The 18,527-nt window shown below is 53.2% G+C and overlaps 6 protein-coding genes across 6 annotated transcripts; 3 read left to right on the top strand and 3 right to left on the bottom strand.

The window, feature by feature from the left end:
* Window positions 1-3,085: 3,085 nt before the first annotated feature.
* On the top strand, window positions 3,086-3,412 carry SODALDRAFT_363210 (hypothetical protein; the record flags this gene model as incomplete). Its single annotated transcript, XM_028614540.1, has 1 exon — window positions 3,086-3,412. One exon carries the CDS (start codon window positions 3,086-3,088, stop codon window positions 3,410-3,412), a length of 327 nt encoding a protein of 108 aa, XP_028463193.1.
* On the top strand, window positions 3,289-6,567 carry SODALDRAFT_64687 (hypothetical protein). The gene is made up of 5 exons (XM_028615552.1): window positions 3,289-3,923; window positions 3,997-4,072; window positions 4,160-4,341; window positions 4,488-4,548; window positions 4,653-6,567. The coding sequence occupies exons 1-5, from the start codon at window positions 3,438-3,440 to the stop codon at window positions 6,365-6,367; spliced, it is 2,520 nt and encodes an 839-aa protein (XP_028463194.1). The 5' UTR covers window positions 3,289-3,437; the 3' UTR covers window positions 6,368-6,567.
* SODALDRAFT_316811 (acid protease) lies at window positions 6,557-8,730 on the bottom strand. Its single transcript, XM_028609321.1, has 3 exons — window positions 8,668-8,730; window positions 7,684-8,516; window positions 6,557-7,626 (listed from the first exon to the last, which is right to left on the bottom strand). Exons 2-3 carry the CDS (start codon window positions 8,368-8,370, stop codon window positions 6,751-6,753), a joined length of 1,563 nt encoding a protein of 520 aa, XP_028463195.1. The 5' UTR covers window positions 8,371-8,516; window positions 8,668-8,730; the 3' UTR covers window positions 6,557-6,750.
* Window positions 8,731-9,059: 329 nt separating this feature from the next.
* Window positions 9,060-10,338, top strand: SODALDRAFT_363213 (hypothetical protein; the record flags this gene model as incomplete). Its single annotated transcript, XM_028614541.1, has 7 exons — window positions 9,060-9,094; window positions 9,172-9,229; window positions 9,317-9,447; window positions 9,508-9,558; window positions 9,659-9,831; window positions 9,919-10,051; window positions 10,209-10,338. 7 exons carry the CDS (start codon window positions 9,060-9,062, stop codon window positions 10,336-10,338), a joined length of 711 nt encoding a protein of 236 aa, XP_028463196.1.
* Window positions 10,339-10,402: 64 nt separating this feature from the next.
* Window positions 10,403-12,960, bottom strand: SODALDRAFT_320735 (hypothetical protein; the record flags this gene model as incomplete). Its single annotated transcript, XM_028609558.1, has 3 exons — window positions 10,403-12,277; window positions 12,428-12,804; window positions 12,924-12,960. The coding sequence occupies 3 exons, from the start codon at window positions 12,958-12,960 to the stop codon at window positions 10,403-10,405; spliced, it is 2,289 nt and encodes a 762-aa protein (XP_028463197.1).
* Window positions 12,961-16,109: 3,149 nt separating this feature from the next.
* Window positions 16,110-18,516, bottom strand: SODALDRAFT_337407 (FAD-binding domain-containing protein; the record flags this gene model as incomplete). The annotated part of the gene is made up of 6 exons (XM_028612681.1): window positions 16,110-17,032; window positions 17,101-17,200; window positions 17,276-17,356; window positions 17,442-17,838; window positions 17,942-18,326; window positions 18,441-18,516. 6 exons carry the CDS (start codon window positions 18,514-18,516, stop codon window positions 16,110-16,112), a joined length of 1,962 nt encoding a protein of 653 aa, XP_028463198.1.
* Between the last annotated feature and the right edge of the window lie 11 nt (window positions 18,517-18,527).

Below are 18,527 nucleotides of genomic sequence, written 5' to 3' on the forward strand. Positions count from 1 at the left end.
ATTCGCTATCGCTCGCTAAGGAACTAATAAAGGGTTAACCTACTTTCGGTAAATTAATATAAATAAAAAATAATGGGCGTAACGGTAAAATTAGTCTTAGTATACTAATAGCGGGCGTAATAATCGTAGGGCTCCTATAGGGAGCCGCTATAACCTATATCCTTTATATCACTACGAATAATAGGCCGAGGAATAGTTATTAGACTACTAGGCATTAACGGAGCGGTAGGCGGGGCGGTTAGAGACGCGATTAAAGGAGCTAAGGGCGGAGCGGGCATTAAGATAGTCTTAGGCGTAGTATTAATAGAGGTAGTGGAATTATTATTAGTTCCCGAAAAACCGGCCGGCGATACGGTTATACTACCACTATTACCGCTAATAGCAGTACTACCGTTAATAGTCTTCGCGCGCTTAGGGGCCCTCTTAGTAGCACCCCTAGCCTTTCGCTTACTACCCGCGGCGGGGGCACTACTACTAGCGCTAATAGCGGCGGTATTCTCGGGTGCCGTTTTAGGAGGTATATTAACGAATTAACGGCGAGCTATTAAATCGTTAGTCTCCTAACATAGGTAAGAGTATAGAGAAGGTAAGGAAGCCTTATAAAAGGAATTATATTATTATAAAAGGAGAATTAATTAACTAGGGGTATCCTTAACGGGCGTTGTCTAAAGTCTAATAGTTAACGAAGTATATAACGCCGAGTTTATAACTAAGGAACGCGAAGGACCTAATCCTCGTTAACGCTTCGATTAATAAAAAGTTAATAGCGTTATAGCTAGGATTTCACTTACCTACTATAACCTAAAAACTAAGGTTATTATAATAGCTTCAGAGGAATAAAGAGAAAATCGTGGGATTTTAGGAGGTATAATATAATATCTATAGCCTATAAGGCCGTTATACCTTCTATTTTATCTTATTAAGTAATAGGTAAAAGCACTTACCTCCCTAAGTTACTATATTATAAGGAACTAAGTGGCAGTATAGATTAGCACTATATAAGATCGGAGATAAGGTCGGATCGCCGAGTACTCGGCGAGACTAAATTACTATATTAGCGTAAAAGGGGAAAAGTCTCCCTTTCCTCCTTAAGTTAAAGTCTTAATAATATATAACTATTAAGCCCGAATAGTATTATCCGTTACGGTGTATCTTTTCCCTGGTATTATAGCCTATTCCTTAATATATATTTATAGAATAAAGGGAGCTAAGATATTAACTACCTATACGATAGTTACTAAAAGACTATTATTTATAGATTATCTAACTCATAAAGCCCTATAACTCTTTAAGATATGAATAATGCTCTTAGTTAGGAGAATAAATTAATAAAGAATTTTAAACTAAATACTTTTTAGTTACTTTATAACGGGATAACTACTAACCTATAATAGGTTCTTAACTCTAAGGAATACTATTATTCGTGAATAACTATTTATTAACTAATACTATATAGCCTATTATTATATCTACTACTTTATCTAATAGTCGCCTAAGGATAAGCGCTTTACGGAGGGGTATTATATCACGGATATACTAAGAAAGGGACGATAAGATATACTTAGCTTATCGGGTTAATAATAGCAGATATATCACGGACTAACCGGTTATCTATACGGTACTATCTTAATAGTATAGCTAAGGGATAGCACCTATAAGACTTATACCCACGACCTAAAAGGGCCTATCCACTAGTAGATATACCTAGAGTTAATAGGTCGTTATTATAGTATAGCTATTATGTAGCTAAGGGATAGTATCCACGAGACTTATATCTATAATCTAAAAGGGCCTGTCCACTAGTAGATATACCTAGAGTTAATAGGTTATCGCTATAGTATCGCTTTATATACCTAAGGGATAGTATCCACGAGGGGTATTACCACGACCTAGAAGGGCCGAAACTATATCTAGATTTCTGGATATTAGGCTATAGGAGGGTAAAGGTAGAACTATTAGGAGTTAATAGGAGAATAAAGGTTAAGATATCAGGTATAATAGTCTTATATTAAGGAAGTTAGGCGGGGATAGACAGGAGGATTCTAGTTAGACCCCGGATAACTATAAAAGGAGCGCCCTAGGGACCTCTTTCTAGAGGCAGGTAACGAATAATCTAAGTATTCTAAAACCCATTACCTATAGACGAACCACTGTTTACCTAGGACGTGTCGGTTAATCACTATTATGCTATTCTAGATAAGGATACCTTTGATATAAAGCCACGGCTATAGCGACTACGAAGGCCCCCGAGGGCGTAGTAGATCCGATAGATATAGATTAAGCAGATCCGGCTAATTAGGATTAAGGAACTAATTAAGATAGAATTAAATTAAACGGTTAAATAGGGCGGATTTAGATACCTTTTATAAGGGCGTTTTCCCTTAACTATTAATTTTATAATAGAAAAGTTAAGAGTGTTTAGTTTAAACCGAAGCCTTTAATTAGTTAGTTAACCTAAGAAGACCCACCTTAACTAAGGGAGTATATTATATAGGCACACGGACCATAACGTAGTCTATAAGGGATCCAGGGGGGATCCACGCTATAACTAAGGGCTTCGGATATAATAGGGGCAGATACCAGAAAAGACCGAATAGGATCTAAATAACTTAGTACTTATAACAGAGTCTTTACCACCTAAAATTAAGGGTATAAGAGACTCTCCTAGATATAACTGGACATAATACACACACACGAGATTTCTGCTCTACTAAGTTGATTATTCAAGTGCCTATTTGACGTGCGACAGGATCCCCCCTGGATCCCTTATAGACCACGTCGTGGTCCGTGTGCCTATGCGACACTTACGCTGGAATCTCCAGCCCTGGCTTATCTTATCAGATCATCAGGTACCTTAGTAAGGTATCACCTAAGACCGTAGGCGGATTATCATTGTTCCTTTTAAGTCCACAGGCATAATGTTTGGGGGCGTTTCTGAATGCAGCTTCCGATCCTTACTTCTTCTAACACTCACAAGCCCTTTGTGGTTTCGGCATGCCCAAACCTCCTGATGTCGGCTTTGCCATTTCCGCCAATGCAATAACCAGGCTTCCATTACACCGTATCTCAAGTTTGCGGTGATAAGATGTCCGATCACTCGAGGCAGCGCGAGGGCAGTCCGCCCTACCGCAGATATCATCAGGACAATGACAATGGCAACGACAACGACAACGACAACGGCAAGGATAACGCTCGCAGATCATCACCGCGTGATAAATGCGACAGGGATGATTTGAACCACTGGAGGCATCAACAAAGTCATCATTACGACCATCGCACTTCTCACCATGACCAGTACCAGAACTATCGCGACGACTACCGAACTCGCCAGGGTAAAGACCTGATCCGAACAATGCCCTGGGGGAGGAAGAACACGGAAAACACGGGAACACGGGAAATAGACCTACCATAGATTGATTCAGGCTGGTTTGATCGTAATGGCTAACATCCCCACGGGCCAACGAGACGATTCTAGGTCTCCCGCCAGGAACGAGCTGTCATACGACGACCACCCAGACGGGGACCGACAGCGGGACGCCGTGCGCTATGGACGCGACCGCAAGGATTTTCGTGGTTCGCGTTCCAGGGATCGATATGACGGGGACAGGGACCGCGATGACCGGTCAGAACAGAACCATTATCGTGGCCACGACTCTCGCCGCGACTACCGTTACGGGGACGAACATCATTCGGCCGACTACCGTGGCCGGGAAGACAGGCACAGAGGAGAGAGATCGTATTCTCGGCCCCGTCATTCTGACATTGGTCGCGATGATGATCCCCGTGACCGTCGTTCTGACTCGCGATACAGCCCGGACGGCCAATCTCGCCATACCCGCTCTGCATCCCCGGCTCGGAACGCTGGCGCCCCTACCGACACCATCATACTAGAGGGGCTCCCTAAAGACGTATCGACGGATGATGTAAGTTGTCTCTTACTTGCCAATTGAAAAGTCAACATGTTAGGTCGGGTGGCTCACAGTCAGTTGCTGGCAGGTTCGGGAGTCTCTCACACGTCATTATGGCTCGTCGCGGTGCCCGTCGTTTGACGTGCGCGTCCCGCTTGGGCGAGGTTGGTCCCTCCCTATCCCCCCCCCCCCTGATCTTTCTTTGCATATTTTGGTACAACTGCATACAATTGCTGAACAACCAACTCTAGGGCGCCGCGCATTCGTGCAGTACGATCAATTGAACGACGCCGTGGATTTCATCCAAGACAACTACCCCAGGTTACTACTCGACTTTGCCGGCTTGGTCGACGGGGACGCCAGCGGCAAAACCCCCGTGTACATCCACTACGCCCGTAACCGCGAGGATCCGGGCAGCTGGACATGCACAGTGGTGAGTTTTTTATTTTTCTTTCTTTCTTCTTTTTTCTTCTTTTTTCTTCTTTTTTCTTCTTTTTTCTTCTTTTTTCTTCTTTTTTTCTTCTTCTTCTCGTCAGAACACCGTCGATGCTTCGGTACGCTGGTCTAACACACGCCAAGTGCGATTTTTCCAACTTTGCGACACGGACCCGTTGCAAAAGCTGCGGGGCGCTCCAGACAGGTACGCAACAGGCCCTCCCCTCCCCTCCCCTCCCCTCCCCTCCCCTCTCCTCCCCTCTTCTCTTCTCTTGGGATTCGCATTCCCCTAAAGGAAACTGAAACTAGATACGTCCATGTTCCGACCCACCCTTACCGGCGAAAGCGATGCTTCCGACACCCCTTCGCAGATCCTCGTGTTCTTCCCGCTGGCGGCCTCGGTGACGGAGGAGGTCCTTGCTGCAGGTGTCGCCAAACTCCAACTGGAAGAAAAACCGGCTGCGCCGAAGAAACCAGGAGATGGAGCGCCCAAGCTCAAGTCCACCGCGCCGACTGGTGACACCACTGGATACGGTGCCAAGCCCGGCTCGCTCCACCGCGTCTTCCTCATGCGAGACCGGGATACCAACGAATCGTTCAAGTTTGGCTTCGCCGAGTTCTGGACCGTGGACGATGCGCTTGCGGCCGTGACGAAATTCAAAAAGTACCGAGAGTTCACCATTGCCTCGGCGGCCGTGAACGTTTCGACCATCCACCTCGGTGTTTTTATTCCCGAACAGAGAGAGATCACCCCTGCCATCGAGAAGTTATCATTCGCGCCCCTGTTCAACCCCACCATCAGGGTCAAGTACTGGGATCCGCACGCCTTTCCGAGCCAAAACATAGTGACAGAGAACTCGCCAGAAAGGGCACAGCTGGAGAAATCGGAAAAGTTGGCCAAGGGAAGCGAAGACCAAGCTGCCGAGTTGAAGAAGGCGAAGAAGCGCAAGGCAGAGGGGAGCGGGCCTCCCGCGTCGGGGAAGCGCCCGGCGCCGATGATCGGTCAGATGGCCCTCTGGCAGAAGAAGCACGATGAGCTTCATGTGGGGAAGAAGTCATCCGAGACGGCGACCGGGGAAAGTGATAACGCACTCGCTACGTCGGGCGACCGTGTCCCCGTGAAGATTTCCCTCTCGGGATCTAACGCATCCCAACAAGGTTCCGTCAAGAGCTCAGTAGCCATTGCTGCACCCAAGTCGGCCGTACCAGTTGCTGCTGCCGCGCAAAGCATCTCGCCTGCACCGGCGCAGGATGTACCCGCCCATTCATCTGGTACGGCAGCCCGAGCGACGACACAATCTCCGAATCCCGGTGAAACGCCCGCCGTCTCCTACGTCGATCGCGAGAAGGTATGCTGTCTCATCTGCATGATGAAGTATAAGAACCTCGACGACCTCGGCACGCACGAGAAATCCCGGAATCACAAGATGGCCACGGCAGATGAAGAGAAAGTGAAGGCGGCTTTGCCTAGGCTGGCGGCACGCGACAAGAGGATGCAAAAGGCCGCAGCGGCGACGGGGACGGGGACGGGGACGGGGACACAGGAAAACTCGGGTCCCACGTCCCAGTATCGCGACCGCGCCAAGGAACGCCGCGAGGTGTTCAACCAGCCAGCCAAGCCAACGGCCGCGCCGACTGGGAAGCAGACCTCGTCTTCTTCTGCGGCGCGGGAACCCAGCGAGCCGAGCGGGCCATCCCCGGCAACAACGGCAGCGGCAGCGGCAGCGGCAACGACAGCGGCAACGACAGCGGCAGCAGTTGCGGCAGCACCACCGCCATCCAAGGGTTCGGCGATGTTGGCCAAGATGGGCTGGACATCCGGAAAAGGGCTGGGCGCAAACGGCGAGGGCCGCACCGAAGTCATCGCCACCCACGCGTACCAGGAAGGCGTCGGCTTGGGCGCCGAAGGAGGAAAGCTGGGAGATGCGGCTGAATTGGCGCAGCGGAATACCACCAACAGCTACGCTGACTACCTGACTGTCGCGCAGCAGAAGGCGAGAGAGCGGTACAACAAGATGAGCTGACGGGAAGTGTGGACGGTTGATGGTCCAAGAAACTCATTGCGTCTCCGAAGTGGAGGCGAGGGAAAGGATGCCTCAGAGAATTTGACTGGCTGGCAGGTAAAAAGGGCGTTTTATGGAGTATGGGGAGGAATGGCTTGGATGGTGAGTATCGGTTCTACAGAGGGAATACAGAGGGGGAGGGGTGGCAAGAACAAGTTTCTTTTTCTTCTTTCATTTGATGCTACTCAGGAGTCGACGGACCCCGTTATCATGTCGACGGGCTGAGCTGTCGCTACGTTCAGTCTTGATTTAAACGCATTTCCCAAGATAAGAACAGAACTCCTTGTACGCTGCGTACTTCATTTCACATTTCTTTTATCCCAGTCTGACCCGGTCTAACCGCCTCACAAAACAGCCGTGAGAACAACCACGGAAGAAGCAAGCAGCACGGAGGCTCCCACGACACCCATTCCCGCCATCCCTCCCTCTCCTATCCTGCCAGCAGCGTTATCGTCATCCCCATCGTCCTCGTCGTGGTTGACGATGTTATCCGAGGCCCTACTGGGATCCACCCCGGTCGCTGTAGGAATGCTTCTCTGACCCGAAGCCAGCTCAACGATATCCCCGCTCGAATCGGCGGAGACGTCATCGCCGAGGACGGCCTGGGCGATGCCGACCTGCATGTTGGGCTCGTCATAGACGACGTACGCGGAGCGCAGGAAGGTATCGCCGAGGAGGACGAAACCATCGCCGCCGTTCTCCGCGGTGACGCCGAATAAGGCGGTGTCCTGGATGCCGAAGACGCAGGCGTCGTCGAAAGGGAGGTTCGTGCCGGCCAGGGAGGCCGAGCCGATGATGTCGAGCACCATCTCGCGCATGGGCACGCGGATGGTGACGGCCGGGCCGTCGTCGTCAAAGGCAAAGTCGAGGGCGATACCGTCGCCTTGCGATCCGGCCAGTTCGCAGTCGACGAGGGCAACGCCGTAGTTGTTGTCGATGCCGAAAGCAGAGAAGATGGACTCCGCAACGTCGCTAGGGAGCAGGCTGAGGGTGGAGCCCGTGTCGAGAATGGCGCGGCCGCCAAAGGTGGAGGGGGTGATGAGTTCAGGGTCGGCATCGGTGCTGTTTCGTATGCTGATGGATCCGAGGGATACGGTGTAATGGGAGCGTGTCGTACCATCGAAGGTTGGGATGATGGGAAGGGTGGTAAGTCTGCCGTAGTACCTGCTCGTGTCGATGCCGCCGAAGAGAATCTCGCCCTCGTCGGCACTCAGGTCGTTCTGTGGTTTTAAGTCAGTACGTACGACTGACTGGAAAAGGGCCAAAGACTTGCTCACCATCCAAACACTGTAAGCAGCACGACCAATGTATCCCTGGGCGACCATATTCTCAAGCACCGTAGCGTAGGGCCGATTCGCAGCAACGAAATCCGACAACCCCAACCCCATAAGGCCGGAGGGACGCTGCAGGTCGGTGCCGAGCCCCATCTGCTGGCTCTCGATGGTCTGGCCGCCGACCGAGATGCGATCGGTGAAGTAGTCACCCCGCACTCGATTCCCATCGAGGTACTGGATGCTGAAGCCACCAGGGACGGCCGTCTCGTACGAGTCGCTGGCATCCGGGTCGAAGGTATCGGTGCAGTATCCGTACTGGCGCTGGAGGGCGTCGCTGCCGCAAAAGTCCGCGCCGGCGGCCACGACCCAGGTGTCGGAGCTGCCCGTGTCAAGGTGCATGACGATTTGCTGGGGCGGGGTGCCAACGGTTACCTCGGCATAGTAACCCCCGCCCGTGATGTTGTTGATGGCTGTCAGGTCGAGGGTGTTGTCGCGCTTCGTCTTGGTGATCTGGACCACGTTGGGTGGGAGCTTCAGCTTGTGGAAGGTCTGTGAGACGACTTTGAGAGATGGTTCGAATGCAGAGGTAGAGGCGGCAGCGGCGTTGGCGGACCTTACGCCCCCTAAGCCGCCCAGGATGATGGAAAAGCCATGCAAAGCCGTAGCGAACGAGACACCTGGCTGCCTCATGATGAATATGGTTCCTGGGGCTTCTGGTTCCTTGGGTAGTCTCAGGTCCTGGCCCCTCCTTCACTTGGTCTCAGTTTTAAGGTTTCGATTTGACTCGGTCCGGCCGTTGACAGCTTCTCTTTCTAGTTTCCTGGTTGGCCCGGTACCTGACCACCCAGGCACCCCAACACCCGAGACGTTAGCATTTACGGCTCGCTATCAGACGGTTCAAGTCCACGTTTTCCCCCGTTTCAATACATATAAAGCAGGGGCGGGATGTCTAAACGAAAGGAATTGATTATGGGTGATACTACTAACCCTCGTTAACAGAACAGGCTTGAAACCCCCACAGAGAAGGTCTGTGATGGTTTAGGTATCGTGTATCTTGAATTGGAGGTGGATGAAGGTAAAGTAAGAGAAATAATTACCTTATAACGAAATACCTTAGGTATGATGAGGCAGCCTGACTCAAATGGATGGACCCTGCCGTTTGATTCGCTGTCCAGAGGAACATGAGACGCTTGCATTTTTCCTTCTCAGCGAAGCCATCAGCCCTTTTTTTCGGGCGTTCTTCTCCCCCGAACACGAGGTAGGGTACATGTAGGTATGGGCGTTTGTATGTATCTCTTTCCCTTGAAGCCAGTAGCCTTCCCCTCAGCACTAGTGTAGTGTACTACCATCAGCCCCCGTGGTGACAAAATACACCCGTCATGGGACCAGGAAAGACCGCCAGGTTCCCCATCAAGTATCCGGCAATGACGATCGCCGCCTTAAAGATACGTGAAACAAGGAGTTGAGGTACACATGCCAGATACTGAACAGTGCTGCCATGACATACCTTATGCCATGCATTGGTTCAACTGCCACCAATAGAAACCCTGTGAATTCGCCGAGTTAGTCCCACATCCCGTGAATAAGTCGATCTCTTGGCTCCTTGGCTTACCCTCCGGTCTTATGGTCTTATCAGACTAAGCCCGCCCAACTCATACTCCGCACTACCGGCCGAGTTGCTATCCTTCCCAGCATCCCCTTCCAGTACCTTCATCTCACGCTGCACTTCGGGACACGCCTCGTTCCATCATACCGCCTCGAGGTGTTGTATGAAATTCCGAGTGACTAGCAAGGATGGACGGACAGACTCCACCCAAACACGTCTAGAATCATCGTCCATGTCCACCCCACCCGGGATACCTACTGCGGTTTTCATCTGTGTATTTTATTATTTCCCCAAGCTCAGCCTCTGACACCTAAGTGCTTAGAATACACGCGATTCCCCTTCTGCTCTTTTCTGATATACCGGAAGGATCAGCAAGTCGCCTTCAAAGGGAATGTGCAACGCGCAACGCCACCCTTCCATGCTCCTGCACCCAATGTCCGTCCTCCAACGCGCTGCCTCCAATATCTCTCCACTGCCAGCTCATGCGATGCCCAAGTTTCTGCACCCGAACATAAAGGACCTCGAAGGGACTCGAAGGGGCAATGGTCGATTATCGTCCACGGGACGTCGCTCGGTTTCAATGAATTAGCTGTTCTGTTCCGTGTCAAAGTTCACATGATGTCGCCTCCCAGAAGAAAAGAAGAAGCCCTATCCACACAAACACGCCTATGCCAGGGGATTTTCCACCAGACAAAAAAAAACCCTTCCGGAGATGATGCAGCAGCTGTGCAAGAGAATCCCGTCCGCCCCCTTGCTCCCTTCTATGTATGTACAATCCGGCTCCGGCGATAATCCAGACAAATTGTTCTTATCGTGTTTTCCATTTCAGCTGGCCTTTTTTTCTTATATTTTTTTCGCTTGCTTTTGCGACGCTGTTACGAGCCAGATTTGTATCAGGCCCCAATTGATCATGAGTTTTTAGCAGTTTTATTCTCGCTCGAAATGTTGTTTTGCTGTGCCATACTCCGCTTGTGGCTGTGCTTTCTCGGCCCCTCAAATCCAAGGAGCCATCCGCATGGGTGTTTATGGTTAATCTTGCCCACGACCCGTGAACAAACTGGGAAGGAGCAAATTTGACTGACGGCTCATGGCCATGACACCTGCAAGTGAGCGATATCAGACGCGGCTGTGGCTGGCACTCGTGCGGCTCCGCTCATCATCTTCCTCGATGACATCACTAAGTCTGGTAGGATGATGATGCCGGGGTAGCGTCTCCCACCCGGCAGCGGCGTAGCCTTGGCCCGAGTAGTCTTGCTGCGGCGGATAATACTGGCCGTGCTGCTGCTGCTGCTGCTGCTGTTGTTGTTGCTGCGGTTGCGGTTGGGGTTGATTCCGGCTAGGCGACGCGGTGCCTGCTTGCATGTAGCCGGTGTTGGGAGGGTGGGCTGCAGGAGTCGCGTAGTCTTCTGCGCCCTCGTCAGAAACGGGAGACGGAGGAGCTTCGAAGGGGGCCTTATCCCCCCGCTGGTCGCCGGCGAAGTTGCCCTGCACGTCCATCTGGTACTCACCTTCGCCGTAGCCGCCCTCGGAGCCGCCAGCATATTCGGGGTCCGTGCCTCGGTGCTGTTGTGTGTAGTAACCACCTTCATCGCTGGCTGGCGCAGTGGCGGCAGCGGCAGCGGCCGACTCGGGCCCATAGCCGCTTTGCTGGCCTCCGCCCTGCTGAGAACTACCGTGGCGGGTGGGCACGCCATGCGTCATGGGGACCACTTGGACGCCTCCAACAATGGTGGGCAGGCCGTTTTGCAAAGAAATGGTGCGTTCGCGTTCCTCCTGCTCGCGTCGGCCGAGCTCCTCCCAGGCGCGCCGGGCCTCCTCCTTGGAGATCTGCAGCTCCTTTCGCATTTCCTCGAACCGCGTCTTGTTCATCGAGCTGGCTTGCTCCTTTGCCACCGCCTCTCGAATCGCCTCCGCCCGGGCACGTCTCTCTTCGTTAAGCGCATTCTCCAGCATAGCGTTCACTTCCTGGGCCCTTTCCAGTTCGGCCCTGGTCTCGAAGAACCATCGCTGAAACTTCCGTTCCGAGCTGGCGCGGAGGCGTTGAAGCTCTACCACGGCATGGAACAGGTTGGCTCCGGCCGCAGACAGGTCGGTGACTTGACGAGACAAGGCCTGGTTGATGGGGTCGCGTTCGATGTCTTGGTTGTTCTGCTCGAGGCGTCGGATCCAAAAGTTGGTCAGACCCTCCCAGTGCGCAGACAGAGTCTCCCAGCGCTCAAACGCGTGAGGGAACGAGTTCCTAGGCTTCGATGCGCCGGCGGCGGGAGTAGCAGATGTTTGACCGGCCTGGGCACCAGTTGTCGCTTGTTGCTGAGAGGTGCCGAGGGCCGGTGCAGCGCCGGGGGCAGTTTGGCCTTGTTGAACCTGTGACGCGGATGCCCGGGTGGGTGGGGATCCCTGCTGCTGAGGTTGAGTCGCCGAGGGCCCCCGGCGTCGAGAAGAGTCGTGCATTGGACGAGTGGCAGACGGGATGTCGGTACGCAGGCCAGCGGGTCGGCGTTGGGGGGTGGTGGGATCGGGTTGGTGAACATGTTCGGGGGGCCCAGCACCGGGTAGTCCTCCTACAGCAGCGCCAGCGGCAGCGGCGGCTCGACGTTGAGAATTCCGTCTCTGAGCCTCTTCCAAAAGTCGAGCTTCTTCCTCGGCACGTTGTCTTTCTAGCTGCATCTGTTCTTGTTCCGCTCGCTGGCGGGCGGCCTCCCGAGCTGCTCGCTCCTGCATGATCATCCGAGGACCTCGAATACCGGACGGAGAACCGGTCGGCGCAGGGGCACCGGTTGGGCGAGGGCGAGCAGATGGGGCGGCATTGCCGTGGGACGAGGACGGGCCTCCAGGGCCGCCCATGAGGTCAGCCATGGATGCGCTTTCCTCGACGAGGTCGGGGGTGAACGGATGAGGGTGCCGTAGTGCCTCTTCGAGCGCAAAGAGAATAGCACTGTGGGTGTGCTTGGAAATTCGGAGGGCTGGATGAAGATCCGCCGTGGCTCGTCGCTGGGTAGGGGGAGAGGCAGGGGGAGAGACAGGGGGAGGGTGGGATGAGGCTCTGCCGGAGGACGCTTGATCGTCAGGGTCTTCGGTCAGATAGTGAGATAGAACTCTTGTAGGCTGGATGTTCTGGCTTTGAGACCGAGGCGGTCGTACCGTGCCGGCGGCTGCGGGGGGCTGGGCGCGGACAGGTTGGGGGGCATCTGCCGTCGCAAGCTGGATCCCGTGGCTGAAACCAACAGATGCGGCCTCGACGTGTATGCGGCGCGAAGGAGAAGAGGGGGCGGGGGTGGGCGTGGGAGGCGCCTCGAATCGGGGAGTACGGCGAAGAGTTGGGGTTTGGGAGGAGCTAGGGGACGGAGTTCTATCGGCAAGATCTGATGGAATGGATGATGCGAGCCTCGGCTGCTGGCGCTGGTGTCGGTGCTGTTGCGGAGGGGTCGTGGACTCGTGAATTTCGTGACGGTCGTTAAAATGTGGAAAGGGGCCTTGGTCGGACACCTTGGCGGCGTCTCCGAGGGCACCCGAGGGAGCTGCTAGGTTGGACAAGGCGACGGGTGTGTGTCACCACCACGGATGGTGATGAGGATGCTGTCGATATGTGCAAGGGCGCAAACTTGAAAAACGCGAGTACTAAAACGCAAGGAGTCACTGGTCAGCTTCCACAGAATCTCCAGAGAAAGCGACATTTCTGGCAAGCTCAATGGCTTGCAGTGCCTTTGCCTCCGGCGTAGATGGTGAGCCCGAGCTTGGTTGGGCTCCGAGCTAGCTTGGTTGGACGGCGGTCAAAACCCAGCACAAGGTCTGCCGAGTCCAGCAAACTGAACAAGTTCGGGCCGGTGCGTTTCTCCCAAACAAATGAAAGAGGAGGGAAGGGAAAGCAACTATGTAGTAGAATGGAGAGGGAGCTACTTCGTACTCACATACCAAATGCCAGATGCCAAATGCCAAATGCCAATGCTGAAAGCTCGCAAGCAGATATGAGTAAGGGAAACTGAAAGAGAAAGAAAACGTCCAACGTTGTTAAACTGGGACCCGAGACAACGGGAATGGGGCTGAAGATTGACCCTTGGTGGTGACCCCCAAAATGAAAGAGGCTGGAAACGGGGACGCAGGTTGTGGTTGTTCCCGGTGTGGGTGTGCGGGAAAGGTGACGAGGAGGAAAAAAAAAAAAGAGGTGGCTAGGCGAATGAGGTCGTGACAAGGCGAGAGAGCTGACACGACACGCCTATGCGCCAAAACCAGGGTAATTAATTAATTAATAAAAGAAGAAAAAAAAGAACAAAAGAAAGCAGAACAAAAAAAGTCTCGCTCGACCGTCAGGTAGAGCAAAAAGAACAAGATAATGGCTTCGTATTCTGCCTGATTATCCGTATCCGTATTCTTTTGTGCGAAACGAGATGTTTCTGCCAACGAGTGCCCAGGCTAGTGATGTCGGGACTTTGGCAGTGATCAGATCTGCCTCGTTCCGTCGTGCTGTATGCGATTTGCCTCATAACAGGAGAAAATGCACAATCGTCAGAGAAGAACAACGGACTTGTTGAGCGTGAGCCACGGATATTAGCAGATTGTTTTCTGGTTTGTTTTGGAATTGGGTGGTGTGTTTTGGCGATGTTGAAGTGATGATGGCTTGAAGTTGGGTACCCTTGGAAGGCTCGCTTGGTTAGTACGTCAGGACTGTTACGTTATAGGTAGGTAACTGCAGGCGCCGATAACCCCAGTGTGCCGCCTTCCCTCTAGTAACTTTGTAGTTCGTGCCTTCCGCTCTTAGCGTAGGACGAATCTAGCGAGCGCCTTGGTGGAAGGAACCGTTTTTTTTTTCTTTTTTTTTTTCTTTTTCTTTTTTCTTCTTCTTTTTTCTTTCTTTTTTCTTACGCCGTTCTCCCTTCCCTTCCCGTACGCCTTCCCCTTGCCTTCCAGGTTGTGACTGCAGATTGACGATTGATGACTGACGAACTGTATCTGACCCAAAGAGAAATATAAGATGAGGGTAATTAGGGAGTGCTCTTCTGCTGTATCCAAGTCGTGCAGGCGAACGGACAGATGACCGAACAAACGAAGGAACTGATTGAGATGCACCAGAAAAGATCAAGTAGGCAAGTTACGGGATACGAAAATACTTCGTACAAATATCTGATTGTCTCGGATCATCGCGATCCCTACCTTGGCAGCTTTGCCAGGGGCAGAGAGTCTGTCCTATTTTCCTATCGTTTGCTCTCCAAGGCAACCCAGCAACCCAGGGAAAACTTGGTCTACACGTATTATGGCACACGCGTTACGAGGCAAAACTAAGTGGACCGACCGATGGAATGGATGATGTAAATATTCATGTCCTTAGGATGATCCCTTAATGCACCTCCATATACGTCAAGGGATGCGGTATGGGAGACGGACAATACCGGGTTTCCCACTGGGACCGTCGTCACCTCGTTTGGTTTTCGCATCCATTGACCTTCAATTAGCAAAGTAACATGAGGCGGATGAGCGAAGAGACAGAGCTTCTAAAGAGACGGGGGGAAAAAGGGAGGCTGGGGAAAGTGGATCAGAGATGATCCCATCTGGATTCAACGACCCCTGTACCCTGTGTTTTCTGCGTGGTGAGTTGTCACCTTCGGGGGTGGCGTCGACTCAGCCATACGTTGTAATCCAATCATCAGCTAGTCCGTCCCTTCCTCACCGACTCCGAGGGATTGGTTCACTCAGATGATACGGATGGTTTATGCCTTGCATTGGTTTCGAAGTACGGGCTACGGTACGGATATGAAGAATCCTTGCAGATGAGGCGACACTTTGCTGCCATTAGCAGAAAGTAAGGAGTATATCGTGCAATGGCTACCAACCTTAAGGTAATGGCTCCACGGAGAAAATTCACAGCATGCAACCACTGTAACTAAGGTACCTTATTAATCACTGCACGTTCTGCATAGCGCTTCCTTGATTCCTCCTAGAGGGGACCAAGTGGCTCGCACTTTCGCAGGGATATCAGGTACAAAAAGCAATACTAACCGAAATATTACGATGACAAATACTGCTGATGTCTTTTCTAAGGTACCTTGGACTAAAAGACACCTGATCATGTCTTACGTATTACTTCGTACTTACGGAGTACTTGTAATTTACAGTCATCCTAACATCCAACTTCCAACTCGGTCCCCGACCCTTTGGTGCCCCAGAGTAACAGGGCAAGGAGCCCGGATGTCGACTCCCCTCGGTTGCCGATATGGCACAGCCCTACCATCCATTGACCAATCACCAATCGCTGCTCACCATACGGCTATATCGGCGACGATCTTTTACTTGCTCCATACATAAGATACGTAAAGATCCAGCAGGCGGTCATCTGTCCATCCCATCTCGTCTGCGGCGAGCCGAAAAGTACATAGCCGTCGATGCCACAGATCCCTCTGGGTCTCATACGATTGTTGTGAAGAGCCTTGGGGAGATCCAAGCGGCGTTGACCCTTCCCCCCCGCTCCCCCCCCGGGTTGGCTGGTGAGCCATAATGTGTATGGAAACTAGCTATGATGCTGCTAGACACTAGGAAATCGGAGCAGTAATACGGGGAAAATATTCTGGGATTGACAGCTTCGATGCGTAGACGTTACATGCAACTGGATCTCAAGATGCTCTCCCCTCTCGAAAGTCCACTGTTATACCCTGGTGAGAGGCCGAGGAACGTTGAAATGTGAGTTGCGTGTGTGTTTTATCGTTTTTAACCCGAGTTGTGGTATATTCGTGCTGTAGAATTATACAGTTGATGGAAACGGAAACTCCAATGGCCTCCCCTTACGAGTTTTGCTCTCTCTTAACATGATACCTCCTCGACCGTATATACATCATCACCTCTTACGACACAACCGTCCATTCTGCGTGGGAATATTGGGATCCTGGCCCGTCACGAACCACTCCTCGCTTCCGACGCCCGTGTGCGCATAAAAGACGCCGTGCGGGTCATACGCCTTCTTGATCTCAAAGAGCCGGTCGTACTTGTCGCCGTAGAAAGACTGCTGGAAGTTCGGCTCGGACGGGTCGGCTTCGCTCATGTAAGCGCCCGCGCCCGGCGTGACCTCGCGCCACCGCTCGGTAATGACGTTGGTGAGTTCCCACGCCGCCTGGGAACGCTCCTCGGCCGTCGCGCCGTCGTCCCACGCCGCCGCCGTGATGGCGTGCAGCGCCGCGGACCGCCAAGCCGGGTTGACGCTGTTGTTCGGGTGGCGGCCGTGCGGGGGTTGACCGGCGATGGTGAAGCCGAGGAGGTGCCTGCCCTTCTCCTCGACGGACCACCGCAGCGCGTCGTCCCAGGTGCGGTTGAACTTGGCCTCGTCGAGGAAGTTCTCGCGCGGGAAGAGCCGGCTCGCCGTCAGCGTGTTGGGGTTGCCCGCCGTCTCCGAGCCGAGGTTCTCCTCCCAGAAGCGCAGGAAGCCGGTGTACTCCTGCACTTCCGGCACCACCACCACGCCGAGCTCGGCCCACGCGTCAAACAGCGGCTTGGTCTCGGCGAGAAGCTCGTCGCGTCCCATGGTCGGCGCGAACCACGGACCCATCATGAACAGGTAGCTCCCGCCAAAGTTGAAGAGGAAGAAGTAGTGGTAGAAGCCCTTGTCGGTGAAGTCCGGGAGCTGCTTGAAGTAGAGCCGCATGGCCGCCCAGAAGGCGTCGACGGTAACGGCCCCTCCCGTCGCGACGGTAAACCTCATCGACGCCATCTTCTCGGGCTGCGGGTGCGCCTTGACGACGACGGATGTGACCACGCCCCACGTCCCTGTGCCTTTTGCGTTAGAAGACCGGAGAGAAAGAAGAGAAAAAAGGAGGGAGAAAACAAAAACATACCACCGCCGCCACCACAGAGGGCCCAGAAGAGGTCAGGGTTGCTTTCCCTGCTGGCTGTAACGAATCGTCCATCTGGAGTCACAATCTCCATAGAGAGGACCTGGGTGTCTCCCGGTCAGCGGCATGTGTGAGAGCGTGAGAGCGTGAGAGCGTGAGAGACTGGTTCAGTGCTTACCTGGTCGGCACCCATACCCCACAAGCTAGAAAAGGGGGAATGTCCGCCTCCCATCGTCCAGCCGCCCATGGCACCGACGGTCTACAGAAACAAGGTCCGTTAGCAAAGAGTGACCTTTCAGGACATGACCCGTTTATGTCCTCGCCGCGAAAGGAGAGCAACAAACCCTTCCTTCTCCGCCCATGACGATAACATCATGTTCGTCAGCAGCCTCGTACACCTCACGAGACTGAACACCGGAGCCCATCTTGAAGGCAGGTCCCTGGTAACACGACGTCCTGTAATCGGGATAGAACTGGATGTCCTTCAACCGGTGGGTCCAGACAGACAGGGCACCAGCACCGGCCGACTTGCCGCCAAAGTCGTGACCCGTGTTCTTGACGACGAGGCGAAGGTTCATGTTACGGGCGAGATTGACGGCGAGCTGGATCTGCATGACGTCGGTTGCCTCGACAGCATAGACGGGGAGCCCTCCGATGGTGCAGATATTATTCGCATTGCCGGTGGGGGGGCAAGTATTGCCCGCTAACAGAGGGGACATGACTGAGGTCGGGTGTTCAAAACTATTCAAGACAAGTCAGAGACGTCTTTCTTCCCTTCGCTCTCCCCCCCTCTCTCTCTCCCTTTTTGTTTTTTATCTTTTTTCAATTTCTTTTTATCACATACTGCAACTGGGATGTCTGCCATTGGGACGCGACTCTCTCGCATTCTGCCTGGTCGACTGGACCCCATGCGCCGTCGTAGCAGACCGACGCCAAAGGCAACGGTTTGCGCAGGGCACCGTCGATGAGGATGTTAAACAGGTCCCAGGTGGCTTCGGAAGGCCATTCCGGGTCGCCTGGGAACACCTTGCAATCCAGCTCCTCCTCGGCGTCCTCATCGCGTTTCGCAATCTTGCCGTCCGCAAAGTCGAAGATCTCGAGGTTATCAAAAGAACCGGCCAGAGACGCAAGCGACTCGTCCGTGAGCTGAATCGTCTCCGCCTCAAAGAGCTCGGCTGGCGCAAAAGACGAGCCGGCTGAGAGCTTGTCCGCTGCAGGACCCGTCGCAGCTAGAAAAGAAGAACAGAAAAAGTAGAACTGGTCAGCCTCTGGGCGGTGCGTCGTACTTACACACACACGGGGCGGGGAGCAGACAAGCTACAAAGAATGCATTATAGGCTTACCAGCGATGGGGCAGACAATCAAGCCCGCAAGGGGCGCGAGCGCTGAAACGCGCATCCACGTCGAGGCCGGTGTCATTTTGACTCGGC

The sequence above is a fragment of the Sodiomyces alkalinus genome (genome assembly GCF_003711515.1).
Source record: "Sodiomyces alkalinus F11 unplaced genomic scaffold SODALscaffold_11, whole genome shotgun sequence".
Lineage (NCBI taxonomy): Eukaryota > Fungi > Ascomycota > Sordariomycetes > Glomerellales > Plectosphaerellaceae > Sodiomyces > Sodiomyces alkalinus.

Bases quoted from the DNA above. Each gene is read 5' to 3' on its own strand.
- SODALDRAFT_64687 (XM_028615552.1), top strand. From the start codon at position 3,438: ATGGCTAACATCCCCACGGGCCAACGAGACGATTCTAGGTCTCCCGCC. The intron at 4,342-4,487 runs GTGAGTTTTTTA...ACACACGCCAAG, and splicing joins GCAGCTGGACATGCACAGTG to TGCGATTTTTCCAACTTTGC. The intron at 4,549-4,652 runs GTACGCAACAGG...AACTGAAACTAG, and splicing joins CTGCGGGGCGCTCCAGACAG to ATACGTCCATGTTCCGACCC.
- SODALDRAFT_316811 (XM_028609321.1), bottom strand. From the start codon at position 8,370: ATGAGGCAGCCAGGTGTCTCGTTCGCTACGGCTTTGCATGGCTTTTCC. The intron at 7,627-7,683 runs GTGAGCAAGTCT...TTAAAACCACAG, and splicing joins CTGCTTACAGTGTTTGGATG to AACGACCTGAGTGCCGACGA.